Source organism: Carassius auratus, chromosome 11 (genome assembly GCF_003368295.1).
Source record: "Carassius auratus strain Wakin chromosome 11, ASM336829v1, whole genome shotgun sequence".
NCBI classification, from domain to species: Eukaryota; Metazoa; Chordata; class Actinopteri; order Cypriniformes; family Cyprinidae; genus Carassius; species Carassius auratus.
Genome location: NC_039253.1, coordinates 13,459,391 through 13,475,984, shown reverse-complemented (window position 1 = coordinate 13,475,984; position 16,594 = coordinate 13,459,391). Strand labels below are relative to the sequence as shown.

The 16,594-nt window shown below is 38.4% G+C and overlaps 1 protein-coding gene across 2 annotated transcripts in view; it reads right to left on the bottom strand.

The window, feature by feature from the left end:
- Nucleotides 1-16,594, bottom strand: part of LOC113111090 (rho guanine nucleotide exchange factor 10-like protein) — a 101,722-nt gene that overhangs the window by 34,456 nt on the left and 50,672 nt on the right. For both annotated transcript variants that reach the window (XM_026275547.1, XM_026275548.1), the window contains one exon: nt 11,303-11,424. In XM_026275547.1, coding sequence (XP_026131332.1) covers nt 11,303-11,424 — 122 coding nt within the window. The remainder of the gene's footprint in view (nt 1-11,302; nt 11,425-16,594) is intronic.

Genomic DNA, 16,594 nt, shown 5'->3' with positions numbered 1-16,594 from the left:
AAAAGCTCAAATTCAAGCTTGTAATTTGCTTTGCTCAAATAAGCTTTGTTTATTTGTAAATACAGTACTTTTGGAAAATATTACAACAATTTTCTATTTAACCATTTTCTGTAAAAAGATTATTTGATGATTTTCTTTTTCTTTTCTTTTTTTTAAGAACTGCATTTTAAAAAAATCAACTTTTATCAATTTAATGCACCATTGTTTAACAAAAGTGTTAATTTCTTTCAAAAGCTGCTACTAACTCCTGCATATAATACATTTATAATGGCATTTTTTTAATCAAATGATTAAAAATAGCTGCAACCAAGCACAATAACTACTTGAACCAATACGTTCACAAAAATATGAATATTCTAGAACAAACTAAATCAACACTAAAAGGAGAAATCAACATTTTGAAATGTCCTTTTCAACATTTCTACCATCGACAGTCTATTCGGTATGTTCAGAGACAATTTATAAGAGATATGCCACATCCTCAATCCTCAATACAACTATATAAGGAAAACCCGTAACGGCAAAGATGGCGTTTGGATGCACATGTCCCGCCCCTCCCGCTGGAAAGCCAATCATCTGCTTTTAACTGTCAAGCCAGGAAACAGCCTATCGTCTGGTTCCACTGATGTATGCGCACAGTTGAGGAACCCTTGCGCATGTGTAGTAAAAGTATAACCTGTGGGGAAAAAGGCGTTTTAAAACTTATTTTGGGGCAAAGTCATAAAAAAATGTCTGCGATTTTTATCATATTTTACTGCTGTTTCTATACATGCAGTTTTTATGTCCCTGTGACCAGTGAAAGTGCAGTTCTGACTTTCTGCCCATTCATTTAGATAGGAGCTTAGTCTTTTTAGTCTGAAATAGCTGCCCGGAGTCGTTGCAAAGATGGCGGCCGAGTGGCACGACTTGCCTAAAAGGACTTTGGTATGTTCAGGTTATAAGCCATAAAAACGTAGGACAAATTAGCATTGGTATCAATAACACAATAAACAGTAGGCTACATATCTGTACATCCATAACTCCACTATACATATTGTAACACTTAGCTGAGCTGAGGCTCTACAACTAAATTTAAATTAAAAAATTAAATTAAAATTAAAATTTATGCATTTAGCAGACGCTTTTATCCAAAGCGAATTACATTGCATTCAGGCTATCAATTTTTGCATATCATATCATGTGTTCCCGGGGAATCGAACAACTTTATCATTAAATAAACTGTGGTTATCATTTAATCCACAAAGCTTGGCTAACACAGAGTGCAGCAAACCGAATGAAAAGTCTAGTCTGAGTCACTACAGCAGAGAGACACTCCACTCCATTAAAAGAAATCTTCAAACCTCCTGACAACAGCATCACAGGCGGCTCCCACACACTAACTAACACTAATAGAACTCTTCTGTTGGTAACTGATAATTGGCAGGCTTCAACGTCCTCTTTACCACTTATTCTTTACTCTTAGCCTCAAGGTAGAAGAAGGGAGAGCCAAGATAGGTAAAAAAAAACACAGTGCTAATGCTAACCTGATCGCAGCTTGAGAAACAAACTGCATTTTTATTTTTTCGACACAGGCTAAATCAGTGCTAGTATAGGGCTCATGCTGTATCATAGCATTTTCACTAATCCTTGTGGAGTGGAGAAGAGCTGCATATACCGGGAACCCAGAGAAAAGCTGCATAATGCAAGGCTGACATGAGTACGTTTAGCATTCTGCTACATCGCAGGATTAGGAAGAGGGAAATGGGAGTGGATTAGCCTATAGGAATTCAATACATGTGGGGAAAAGGACTGGTGACACATGTGTGCATCTGAAGTGCTAGAGAGATTGTAGCACTTTAGCCCTCAATGTGACTAAATTAGTATAAATCACCCGAGTCCCTCCCTCTGAAACAATTGTGCTATCTCATAAGCAATGACATGCCCCTGTTTGGTAGTTTTTTTTTTCCCCAATATCCCTTGGTGACTCTAACACAGATGGACAACAGGATCAAAGCTGAAATGAGCCGCAAGAATTACGATTTCATGAGCTGGATGAAATCCAATCATTTAAATTTCGAGGACCAAGATAAGCAAGGATCAAAGTGTCAACCTGCTTTGCTATCTGTTATGCATATTGCATAGAATATTTAGAGTAATGTGAGCAGAAGTATACGTTTTCAGTTGGACCTCTCAAATTTTAGCCCTCCAGTTACTTGGTGTCGGGTTCGTGAGCTGGATCATGGCCTGTGGTCAAACATATGTCTGAGCTATTATATAACATACACAAATTGCAAAGAACAGTTCATCTCAGAAATGAAATACTGTTATCATTTTCTCTCTCTCAGTTGTGCCAAACCTGTATTTTCCCCCTCATTAATGACAGAAAAGGAGATATCTTTTTTTTATTATTAATAATTTGTCCACTATTTTAAAATAATAAAAGTTATTGAGAACTCAAGCTCCAAAAACAAACTTTATAATTTGAAGTCCTATGTAAAATGACTCTAAAATTATGGTTATCAATCATCAAAGTTATCAGTTTTATGGGTGAACTAGTCTTTTAACTCGTGCTTTTAACCAAGACACGCTGGTTCTGGTAAAAACTGCTGAAAATTTCACATCAGTGCTAGGCAGGATAGCATTGTAAGTCATTTAGCATATCGGTATACAACAGTACCATCTGACACTGGCAGGACATCACTAAACAACATTCATATTCATGTGGGCATTGATATTTCCCTCCTTATGTTCTGCTCAGTCACTCTGCACTTTGTGATGCATCCAGCTAATGCAATGAGAATCCAACACGTCTCTTCATCCCTCTTGGCACAACTTCTCTTACACGGGCGCGACAATCCCAGAGTCGCTGAGATGAAAGAGATGGACTGTCCTGCAAATAATGGGTTTTAAAATACAAGTAGAAGCCAAGAGTTGTCTGGATAATATAAAAGTCTCTGAATCTCTCTGTCTCCATATCTATTTCTGCCTTTCTCTCTCTACCAAGCGGAACATGTGCATGGGGAAAAGTGGTGAGCCACCACAATCTCCGCCAGCCCTCTGGATCTAATTGGAGGATGCCATTGCAAGGGACCACAGAGGGGTGTGACGGGAGGGTATCTTTAATCCCCTTGATCAGATGACATGGAACACAGAACAAAAGGTCCTCAAATCCCTACTGCGCTGAGCGGCAGGCACTGTCACCAAGCTGCCATGCTGGCTCAAGGAACGTATCCCAGGCTTTAAGCTCCACTTTTAAACACCCCTTTATCCAGCACAGCTGTGCCCCGAGAAAAACTACTTCAAATTCTCTGAATAATCATAATAATTACAAGAAACGGCTACTAATCAGGTGCTGACAAGGGAGTAGTAACATTAGATAACCAAATCTCCTGCTTCACTTTCAATTCCAGTACACTTTGCCTTATCAGCCTTGGGGGACAGGTAAGGTGGAGACGAATCCACATTAATGGCGGTGGAATGCTAATGAACCACATTTAAGCAGAAGACACAATGATCCAGGTCGCTTCGGGTTCCCCGCAGAGGCCAAGTATACACTGCAGTGAGCATGCAAAGTGCTTTAATGTTGATGTGCGACCGCTATTTAATTTGCAATGGCCCGTGTGGGGTGATCGGTTGAAGAAGACTGACAGCACAATTAGCCGAGAAAAGGCAATTCAAAGAAATACGAATACCAGATTAACTCGGTTTTGTTTCCTCTCATTAAACTATTGCTCTCAAAACGTTCCTATATTCCACTGAAAGAGAAAGTGTTGACGTTTAAATTAGCACATTTTGTGCCGGCTAAGCTTTGCTCTTTGTGATTATATTACTCCCTTCCCTTGGTTTTCTCCATAAAAACAGAGGGGGCGTGAGGAAATGGGGTGGAGGACAAGACAGTGACTGCTTGTTTTAAAGGCTCTATAAGAGCACTGATGATTTCCAATAATTAGCACGTAACTGTCAAAGTTACAGATCAGCCCCTTTACAGATGACCTCGATCTCAGACTGTGCTGCAATGCCACCTCCAGCTCAAGAAGAACAGATACACACTGCCCTCTACTGCTGGATAAAGTCAGCATTATGAATGCCACATCAAACCTTTGTGCTGCCAAACAGGAAAATCTGACATATAGTGAAAGGAACATCTCATCCACTGGTATCATTATTCTGAAGAGGATAGACGTATAGTTATTCAAAACTAAAGAATTTGTCATATTCCAAACCTGTCCTTTTAAAGGAGTCATATGATGTTGCTAGAAAGAATATTATGTTGTGTATTTGGTGTAATGCTAATGGGTTTTGTGCGGATTTATTGAAGTTATTTTCCACATAATATACATTAATGTTGTTCCTCTATGCCCTGCCTTTCTGAAATGCGTCGATTTCTGAAAAAAACTCATTGTTCGGAAAAGCGAGGTATATGCTGATTGGGCATCTATCCAGTGTGTTCTGATTGACTGAATGTCTCAAGTGTGTGACAGAAATGTTACGACCTTCACCATACTGTGGTGTTGTGTGTCCCATTGAGTATCGCACAGCATAAACATAAAACCATGTCTAAATTTGTGATCGGAGAGATGACAAACAACAAGTGCTGCTCTACACTGCTCAAAACTCATGTTTGTATCATCGGTGGCATATACTTTACATATGTAAATGTACATACAGAATGAGAGTCAGAACCGCCAGACTGTCCTTGCAAATATGGAACTAACCCACTTTATAGAAACAGACAATGATGTTGTTGGCTACTCTCACAGGAAACAGTCCTCATCCTCCATTAAATACGTTGCACACATATTTGGGATGAACTGTTCCAGAAATGTGTTGTAAATACAACATATCCACTGATTTCTAGTTGTGTTCTCTTTTGGAAGGCCAAACAAAGTAGTTTCCCTTTCACAATGAAACACACAGCTTCTCCAAGACATAGCACCTGTGGCAGAAGCGGGAATCACGCTTTCTTTGCGTGAACATTTGGGCAGCGCTATGCAAATCTTCCTACAACGTGACATAGACATGTGGGGGAGAGTTAGAATAAGGAGGGTGTGGTGGAATCTTAACTTTTATAAAGAATATCTCTTTGGAGTTGAGACTTTAGTATTTGCAACTTTACAGATCTTCTTTATGCACCGAGAGCTTGTAACATTTGAAATCACATCATATGGCCCCTTTAAAGAATGTGTTCAATGAAAGGCAGTGGGGTCCAAAAGGACATTTGGTCCTCTCATTGTATTGACACAAAATAAAAGACAAATACATGATGAGGTTAACTATCACTTTAACAAGATAAAAGGAGCCTTTTTTGTCTGTTTTGTAATACCCCTCATTCATTAGAGATAATTTTACTATTGATGCTCAGAGTAAAAAGGCATTTTCATCTTCTAATAAGCCCTAGGTTCTCCATTTACACCTTTTCTGATGGCCTTGCGATATGTCAAGTTCACCTGAGATATCATTACAATCTAATATGGCTCTCATGACTGGAGAGGAAAATAAATGGGCTATAGCACAGAGCCAGAAAGGCATCTGGGCTTATTACCGAATTGGCCTTTCGTAGAACAAGATCTCCACACAGATGCTATGATAGCCTTGCTGCCATGGGCTATTCACATAGCATAATGTGGTAAATCCTGGTCACAACCCTGAGGCAGGCCCATAACAGATATGTCACTGTTCTAGTGGGCTGTTTGCTGCATACTGCGGTGCATTGAAAAACCCTGGGCTGGTCGCAAGAGCCTACCTGGACAGTTATGACTACATATCTATGGTCAGCCAGTCAAGGAGCTTCTGGCGATTTAAACATATGAACTGACCCAAGACTAGTCTCAAGGTAGTATAGGAAACATTAACGGATCTGTCTGTCATCCTTTACTCACTCTCATGTGGTTATTTAACTGTATGACTTCTATGGAACACAAAAGGTTAAAGGGCTAGTTTACCCAAAACACTTTCGTCACAGCCTCATATCAGTCCAAATCTGTAACATGGTTCATCTTCATAACACTAATTAAGATATTTTTGCTGAAATCCAAGAGCTTTTTCTGACCCTACATAGACAGCAACCAACAACCACATTCAAGGCCCTAATTTTATGAAGCTACGAGAATACTCTTTGTGCACAATGAAAACAAAAATAACTTTATTGAACAATTTTTCTTTTCCATATCAGTCTTCAAAACGTGTTCTGGAGAATACCATGACGCAGATTTTATGATTTTTGAAAAATGTCTCAGTGATTTAAATATATATATATATATATATATATATATATATATATATATATATATATATATATATATATATATATATATATTATTCATTTCAAGAGAGACACTCGTTACTTTTGAAAGCTGCACTGTTTAATACCGGACATGAACAAAGTCATCCTCAGAACAAAAGGTTTTGAGACTTTTTGTTGCATCCTGTCACCAAACTTCGCAATGGACAGTGACAAGCTCCAGCTGTATCTCGGGAGCTTTCGCTGAGTGCAGGGACTTGCAGCCTTGACCGAGACGGCAAGTTTGTATCATCATTTGTGACAGGTCCTCTGTGATCTTGACAGAGAAAAGAAAATCAGATTTACACTTCCTGTCTGACATAATCCAAATGCATTCTGCCTTCTTGAACTCAGCAGATGAACAAGTGACAGATTAGGGCAAAGCTATTTGAGTAAAAAAAAACAAAAGGGCTCTTAATTAATTGCACTGATCCTTGGAGATGAAGGGGCAGATGAAGAAGAGGTTAAGCTATCAGCAATTAATAGCAAAGCCTTGATGAAGCCTCCTGGATTTAGCTGTAAGTCAGGGTCGGGGTTTTTAAAATGCACCTCAATGTACTGTATACGTGTTTGTATTTGCTTGCAGGATATATTGCAGCATAGAAGAAAAAGTGTCACAGCAGTCCAGCAGAGATGTGAAGGAAAAAGCTTTTAATCCATGCTGTGGCGTCTGTTCTTCACAGACGAAGAGGAAGATGAAATGCAGAACTCACAGAGGGATCGAAAGGAAGCAGAGAGGGGAAAAAAACAGCAAGCCTCATATATGCACAGAAAAGATTGCGGAAGGCATAACCTCGTCTGATTTTATGGGGGGAAAAATCCATGCTGACAAAAAAACAAAGGAGAAAAAAGTAGAATCAACAGAGGGCCTCCATGTAAGGGGAAGGGCACCTTTCTCCAAGACATTTCTGATCTATATTTCATGTGCTTTCTGTCTTGGTCTCATGTGTTGAGCATCAGCTTGAGATGTAAGTTTTATCTTTTTTTCCCTCTTCCTGCTGTAACAGCTTCAAGTCATTGGTGTCATATATCAGTCCCTCTCCAAACTGTGCTATAAATAGACTTCATCCACACATTCACTATAGCAAGAGAAGTAATAGTGCCATCTTGTCAGCAGTCAACAGTCATCATATTAGTTATGGACTACAATTGGTTCACTCTCAAGTAACAGTACACTAGCAATACTGTTGGAACATAGACAGGAAACAAAACCAGTACATCCAGACCATGTCAGAACTTACTGTAAATCAAGCAAAACTCTATATACAGGATATCAAAACCTCATCTGTAGGATGCAACTCAAGTGGGAAATTCACTTGTTTCCACCAATCACAGTGGCAGCTGAATTTTACCATTGGTTTTTCATATTTATACAATATAAAAATAATATAAAATAATATATACATAATATAGAATATATTTTCATAACATACTGTACAAGTAACATAAAAGTACAGATTATCTTCCCATTCATACATATGCATTGAATGAACAGAAAATTTTATTTTTGAACTACACTGTTGCAATTATGATGATGTAAATTGATTATAATTGAACTTACCGTGATGATGCTTTTAAAATAATACAAAAGGATACAAAAAAAACCCCTTACAAACAGCTTGCAAATGTATTCTACACTTCACAGGCACAACACATGGCCAGCAAATTGGAACAATCTACATGCAAACAAACCAACGATGGTTTGTGCTTAAGATCAGTGATGCGTTAAGCTTATTTCTTGATGCCCGAAAGCTGCTTTTTAAAACCCCAAGTGGCTATTGACAATCAAAACACAACCATGAGTGACAAAAACAGCTTTTAAAGTGCAAAAAACTTGAAACTAAGTTAAGTATACTGGGCACATATCCACAATAAGCTAGAGAAGGCCCAAGTTTCTAGTAAGTACACTTCATTGGACAGAACCATGACATGGGTTTATGTACTATGAAAGAGATTCAGAAAACATGTCTTCTTTTTCCCCTCCTTGTGTTAATCCCCAAAAAGGAAAACAGCCAAACCTGATACATCCAAAAAATCCTTTTTCCAGCTTGTCTTCCCATACTTCAAAGCACCCGGTATGGAATCTCCACGGTATTTAAAAAAACACTCTAAAATATAAGCAATCTTCTCTCCATCCTAATGCTTCATCGGGAAACAGATTTTGTTTCTTTCTCTTCCCATGAGACATCTTTATACTTCTCGGTACTTCTAGCATACAGCTTTTACAGTTGAAGTAGATTTTTTTTTAGCACGTGAAAAAATAATTCTGCATCATCCACACGAACACAACCTTGTTGGAAAATGTGATAAAACCCAAACTCAAAATCTCCAGGAATGCACGCTTCTGCAAGTTACTGAACTCTACAGTTTGAACACATGCTACCCTGAATGCAAGCTCGAATCTGGTTTGCCAATCCAATTCCACCCTTTTCATGACCTCTATATCTTTCAACTGTCCGAATGAAAAACCTAAATGCAGAGCTGAAGAATGCAAACATGAGGACGGATATATAGGGCCCTATTTTAACAATCTAAGTGTAACAGAGGCGAGAGAGGGGTTACATAAGCATATGGTCTAAAGCTCACAGCGCAGGTGCACTCAGGGCGTGTCCGAATCCACTTTTGCTAGTTTAACAACAGGAAAACAGTCGGCGTGCCTGGGCGCATGGTCTAAATGGGTTGTCCCTATTCTCTTAATGAGTAATGGGTGTTTTTTTACGTAATGTGCAATAAAGCATGTTCAGAGTCTCATCTCCTTGCGTGTCCCTGTATGTGTAAAAAGCAAAGTGTACATGCGTTGTGCACCCGCCTATAGGAGCATATCACTAACGCACTCTTTAAATAACAAAGAAAAAATATTGTGCCAGACTTTAGATCAGGTTTGAGTTGGTCTATGGAGTTGGTCGGTTTTTAAACTATTTAAAGAACGCGCCACAGAATTGGAAAATGAAAACTGTGCGGAAACTAGCAAAAACACTTGCGCTGGGTCTTGCGCCACATTGCCCCAGGTATATGATAGGGCCCATAATCTGATTGGCTAAAATTACATAATTTGACATGATCAAACAAGGACAGTTTTACCTTATAATTAAGGCTGTGCAATTAATCATATGCGATTTTCATGCACATTTCATCAGCAAAGTCGGTCCCATGATTAGTAGTAAATCACCATCACCTGCTTTCAGATTGAGCAGCATTCATTTCACAGAGCCGTAGTTCACTGACAAGATAGTCGATATCACGTTCGAAAATCAAATGCGATTCATCTGCGATTATGAACGCGATATTGCATAATAGTGAATGCCGCTTAATCTGAAAGCAGGTGATGGAGATTTACGACAAATCACAGGACGGGCTTTACTGACAAGATGCACATGGCAATTGCATGCTATTAATTGCACAGCCCTACATATAATACAGCTTATGCCTCAATCAATTCAAGTGTATGCCTTTGAACAGAACAGCCCTTGACTTAGTACTGCATTTCAGGAACAATGAGTGCCTGTTTGTGCGGTATTACAGTATTTTTGCAAGGCTTAGAAGTGGGTCAGATATTGCCTGGTGGACTGGTTAGGGGTGGGACAGAGAGACCCCAACTGTTCCGCGTCAGAAGTGAAAGACCTGATAACGGTTATCTCCTCCGCCTAACAAGTCCACCCACCAGGCTTTTACAAAAATGGCAGAACTGTGTGTGTGCAGATCAGTTGTTCATGGTGTGATGCTACAGAACTTCTATTTCATTATTGGAGATGAGCAAGATCCCCAACGGCTTTTCTCTTTTGATCTTGGTCCTCAAGATCAAAAGAAAAAATCTCTGCAACAATCAATGTCCTGCCAAGCACATCAGCTGCCAAAACCTTACAGTAAGATGTTTTGGAGGCCTTGGCACTGGCCAGCACATGCTGGCAGTAACACAGAAGATGTCTCTGCCAGGAGGACTTAAAGTCACTCACTTTAAACCCATATCACCTTTTATTGTCAACAAGACAGATGCGCAAGCCACCCATCCATAACCAGACCAAATTCACATTACCTTTAGATGGCATTCAGATCTTGTTCATTTGCTGGCAGGATTGTGCTCAAATATTTCATACAGGGTTTTGATACTGTTTAATTCATTTCTTTAACTTTATTACTGTTCAAGGACCCCACAATTGGAAATTAAGTTATTATTATTATTATTATTATTATATTGACTATAGAAATTCCAATGACTTCCATGCTCACTTTTAAAAATCTTAGTTTAAGAAATGTTGGATTACTTAAACACAAAAAAACTAAAATATATTTTATATATTTTCGAGGAATTGTGTAGCATTTAAGATCACAAAGAAATTTGCCCCAACCCAGATAACTTCTTGTTAAAAGGTAACCGAACTCCTGAGCAGCTGTGGAAAGCAATGATGTGGAAAAAGTATACCGTCAATTTGTTTTTCAGATCTCCAAGCTGATGCAGAAAATGCATGATCACGCCAGTTCACCAACAGCCTTGACTTCCCATCTATTGGGTTGCAATGAGCTTAATTTAATGCAGCCTGATTGATTTATTCTCGGGTGTCCCACAGTCATTAACGTAATTGCATGATCACTTTATAACATCCTCACATGGCATCTAACTTTGTTAGGTCTTAAAATCTAGCCCGAAATATCCTCTTCCAGACAGTAAAATTGATTTCATTCCTTTTTGACTGACTCTGAAGCCATTTTAGTCTGTCTCTTATCCGAGTTCACCATTTGATATATGAGGAGCTAGCTGCTCTTAACAGCTCCTATTGATCCACAACCTCACTCTCCTACTAGTGTGACTGGAAAGCTTCCATGCCACCTTGTAATTCCACAATCGTGGCAATGTTCCTGTAAGATCATCCTATGGTCAGACTCTGTCTGTGGAGGTTGCTTCTGTGGAACCTTAATTTCCTAGCTAAAAAAAAAAAAAGATTGCATGGTATACAACAGTTTCTAAAAGAACATTGTCATCGGGAAATGAACTATAAACTTCTTTCTACTCGAGGAAAGTTTCTGATTAAACTGGAAGTTTCTCACCTTAAATTCCTGGCCTTTGGAGGTGAAGGCAGGCATGCGACAGGACAGCAGTGGACACCAAAATGGAGCTTTTGTCTTACCAGCATCCTCTGCAGAGAACCAACCCGGTGTGTTTTCGTCTCCTGCAAGAGATTAGGTTATATTTGGGTTAGTTTATTATTCATTATCCTGCCCTAGCAGATCATGCAGGGTGACATCACATCTCAAATGTGTATCTAATTATACAAACTGAAGTATGGCAGTAGTTAAGATGTTTGAGGCTCCTGTTGAGCACTCTCTGAAGATATTTTCAGTATAGCAGACTAATGAGCCTTCAAAAGTCTCATTCCTGCAGCAGGTGTCCGTCTCAGCATGTGAAGCAGCAACCTCCAGGTTTCAATTAATGAAGTCTAAATTCTAGGGGCGTGGGCCACCTAGGTCTTCCCTCACAGCCACTTTGACAGGGGTTTACAATTGCCAAGCACAATACATGCCTGCCAGCAACTGTTCTCTATTAAAGCAATTCAGTAATTACCTATCACGGCCATCTTACTCTTGCATACAAATGTCATGTTTTTCTGGTCCCCTGTGTCTTTGTGAGCACATCAACAAGAAATTAGCCCCAGAAACCACGAAAATAGGCCACAAACAACTGCAGTCAGATAGGAGCCGGCTCATTTGTTTTCACAGTGTGAAAGGTATGTGGCACGGTTTGACGGCCGATGTACCATAGCCATATCAATGCGCAAGTCAGAGGCAGGAGACTTAAGGGCCAATTAGTTTGAGTTTAGTCTCACAGTTTCACAAGGGTTTCAGGAGGATTTCTTTCAGATTTTAAAACGGCCAGAGTCTCGATATCTCTGTATATCAGCCCTTTGTGGTAGACACACTCTTAAGAGGCAAACACGCTTTGATTTTTGCTTCCGTTCCTCCTCCCCTTACGATGGAGCCAACTCTCTAAAAATCAATGCAATCAATGGCATACTTCGAAAGGTCAGCCTTCTAACACTTCTACTTCTACTAAACTTCTCAGACTGGGACTTCCTTGCCTGTAACTACAGTAAGACTATGTATAAAACCACACAGATTCTTAACCTAATTGCACACACCTTGCAATAATCCCCTTTCAATACTTTAAGTCCAGAAATGGGAATTCTTCATCTAATCGTTTTATACAAAGTTGATCCTACTGCTATGGCAAATCCATGCATTATTTATAAAAGTATTAAAAGGTAATTACATTTTTTAGAAGGACAAAGGGAAAGCAGAAGTTGAGATCATTTCTAAGGGAATATTTCTGCATATCTGTGAAAACGGACTGATAAAGAGGATGCCCAGAAATATCCTAAATAGCATTTAAAATACTGTTATCGTGATGTTTACAATATTTTTTCATTCATATATTTGTTTTTTGTATATTTAGTGTATCTCAAACACCAAATGTTGCAGACACAAACAACACTTCTGACTCTGCTACTCTTTTGTAAGCTAATGATCATGAAGAAACAAAAAACTGAGAAAAAAAATATATATATATTAGGTCAACTAGTTTTTGCTAACATGTGGCTCCTGTGAGTAATTGGATGCCTAAAATTGCAATTACCATTTGCTCTGACAGATAGTTTCTACATAAAACCCTGTTCTCATTTATAATTAATATGTTCAATTAAAGCTTAATAATCACACATACTGTGTGGAAAAAACATTACATACAAACACCATATCAACAAGGTTTGTCAACTAATATTTAAAGAGCAGACAGTACCCAAGACAGACTCAACCAAGTCTGGCCCTACGGGGCAACATGTTCTCATTGTTCACATTTATTTCTCCTTCAATCAACTGCACAGACTAGCAGGTCAAGGTTTGTCTGGGTACCTTTAGCAGTTTGTCCCACTGGAACATGCAATAACTGCACCAGGCTTTTTATAATTCTTCTGAAATATCAAGAACATCATCAACAGACCACACTATGATTTAGCATGAAAGTAAACTCTATTCAGGTAGGCATCTTTCAAACAAAACCCTGACCTTCTAGACTGTCAGACAAATATAATAAAAGCAAGGCCCTAACATCTTTAGTCATTTAGAAGCAGAGCCTTTCGATGCGGCTGTTGATATTTTCACAGCACAGTGAAGCATGAAAGCAAATTTTACCAACTTACAAAAGCGTCTAATCCTTCCACCCACCACGTCTCCTTTCCATTGGCAATCAGGACAGAATTATCTAGATCTTCTCATTAAATAAAACAGTTCTGCTATGATCTCATCACAAGTTTGCCCTTTGAAGAGATGATCGAAGAGCGTAGTTCACTTTTAAATGACTATAATTAAATTCAAGCTGTCAGTCAGCTCTACTTAAGGGTCAACGTGTTTGCCGTTTACCTGCCTCGCACTGCGACACTTAAGCTAGCTACTAAATTAGCTAATAGTTCGGCATGAAATGTGATCTTTGCTAATTGTTTGTCAGAAAAGGTCAATATACCAGATTCCAACACTTTTTCAACACACCAACACTTTTCAGACTTTAGACTATAAACATACATGCTGGTAGTAAACACTGGTTTACTAGGAGCACAGTACAATTGGGTTTCAGGCCTCTGAAATATATTAATAATGCAAAATAATTGATGTTTCGCTCTCAATAAATGCTGCGGTGGCAAGTCAGATGAGGCATTAGTGTTATGAGGTCTATCTTGCGCCCCTGTATAGCAAGGGCTAGTGCTGCTAATGACTCAGGCATAATGCATTCTGTTGGCGTAAGCTCCCAATACCCCGGCTAACACAATGTGAGGAACATGCCAAAACTCAGCAGCCAAACACTCTCTGCACTCTCCCTCATTGACAATGCAGCAACCATCGTTCTATTCATGTTGTGTAGTAAAACTCAAGCCGCTTAGCAAAGGATAAGCAAACAAGTGTGCACCTCATCAGGGAGGCTGGGGTTTAACCAGGGGTTTGCTCATTGATAGCCGCTGTCAGAGCGTGAGAGGAAGGAAGACAATGGAAAAGCAGAAAGTGAGAATGAAGGTGAGAGAATGATGGACAGGAGAGAGGATTTAGGCTCGAGGCAAACAGGTATCTCCACCAGACAGACACTGGATGAAAAACTGGGATAAAATAAAAGTGAAATGTATTTGCATCTGCATATAGGCAAAAATAAGCGCACGCACACACAAAACTGTCAGATAAAATTAAACAAATGATAAAAATTGGGGTTGTCAGTTTATTTCTGTATTGGAACTGTTCTGTGCTTTGGTATTAAACAAATGTTTTGTGTTCTGAAGTGAAGCACAGTTGGCAGCATTAGTTGTGTAATGCCAATTACCACAGAAAATGATTTAGCTTCGGCTATTTGTTTTTGTTAAGTATAGAGCATTTAGGTTAAGGCTTTTACAATGGATTACGATGTCTGGAAAGTTTAAAGGATGAAAAATGAAGTTTACGTTTTTGTTAAAGCACTTAATTTTATAAAAAAAATAAAAATAATAATAATATAAATTATTTTCTGTAAAAGAAAAGTCTGTTATCTGAGCTTTACAGTCCTAGGACACCTGAAGGAGTACAAGATGGTTCTTTGGGGTGGACAATATCAGAAAAAAAAATAATGATAATAGAAAATAATGATAATAGATGACAATAATAGATAATAGATGATGATCGGGGGTTCCTTAACATCACCAAGTTTAAACATGCTAGTTCATTTATTTATGCTTAGGGATGCAAAAAATGGACAAAATGTATCTTAGAAATGCACTCATAGAAATGCACATTTGACATTTTCTTGAGATGAGAGTAGGTATACATTAACTTGAGTAAGGATGCAGATGTCCATTTTTGTTCTTTTCAAAAACCGTAATATCTGTTAACATGTTAACAACCTAATTTTTATATAGCTAATTATAATCATTCTGGCTGTTCAAGAATTATTACAATTAACCATTAGCCTTCCATAGTAGCATACATTTCAATCATGATAAGTTAAAACCACAGTTAAAACCACACATACGTATAGCATCTAAATACCATAGTAAAAATATAACTATATGGTTTCTAGGTATCTGAACGAAAAATATTATTCTAAATAAATTTTGTATAAATGCACAAATAATATAACTTAATCACAAATAGGCTGTAATTATATTATATTACTCCTTCAACACATTTAATACACGTCTACATTAATAATATAATAAATTTTCTTATGAATATCCCACATTTCCGCCACACTACCATGATGCAGTTAGTGTTTCTACAGTAAATTACCAATAATGGTCGATTATAACGATTTGCAAATTGAAAAGTATAGTTGGGCACAGTGTTTTTCCTGTTTTTCAGTGCTGTTTTATATGGCGTTAAACTAGTCTAAATCTCAAGTAATGTCAAATAAAGCACTTCACCCTGGATCTCACAGCCCTGCATGACCGAGTCTCATCAGTGAGAAAATGCATCTGCTATAGTGAGTTCGCAACCACTGCGCTGCTGTTTGAACTATGAGCTGGGTGGATAAACAGCACCGTTTTGTCCCTCTATAACCTAATAAACATTGTATCAAAAATTAATCAAACTCTTGTTATCATTTCATCAAGGAAAATTTGATCACAAATATAATCATTATTGTTTTATCACCCAGCTGTATTATATTCTGCATGGACAAAAAGAAGCCTGAATTTCTTTCTGAAGTAATTGATATTTGATAATGGATATTCCTTCAGTAAAACTTTTTTGCATGGCATCCCTTTGTGCTTTGCTGCACAACTTGACCACCTAACTGCAGCACCCAAACAGTTCTTGTATAGCTTTTTCTTCAAACATTGCTCTTCAGTACATAATTGAAAACATTCATCAGAACAGGCCAGAGAACTGCCAAACAGTGAGGCTGTGAATAGCTGAACCACAGCCTTGCTGGGTACTATACACAGATGCTTCCATCCAGGGGGTTGCAGCCTTGACTCTTTGAGAAAGGTGCACAAGCCGTGAAAGCACATGCAGGCACATCTATTTAGGACAAAATGTTCATACAGCATTTTTAATTAACGGTTATATACTCCAAAACAATACACTGAACTTCGTCTAACTTGTTTGTCATTTACATCAGTACCTAATAACCATTCATGGACCAAACAGTTTTTCCAGAAGGAGCTTAGCAAATATACAGAACCATCTCATAATAGGGATTTCATTTTAATTAAGCTTCGGCATTATCGACTGACTGCAGTGGGCTTTAAATCTACTGTGATGATTAATTATCAAGAAGACCAATCTATAAGTACTTGTAGAAGCAAAGATATAGTTGAACCAAAAGAGTTCACA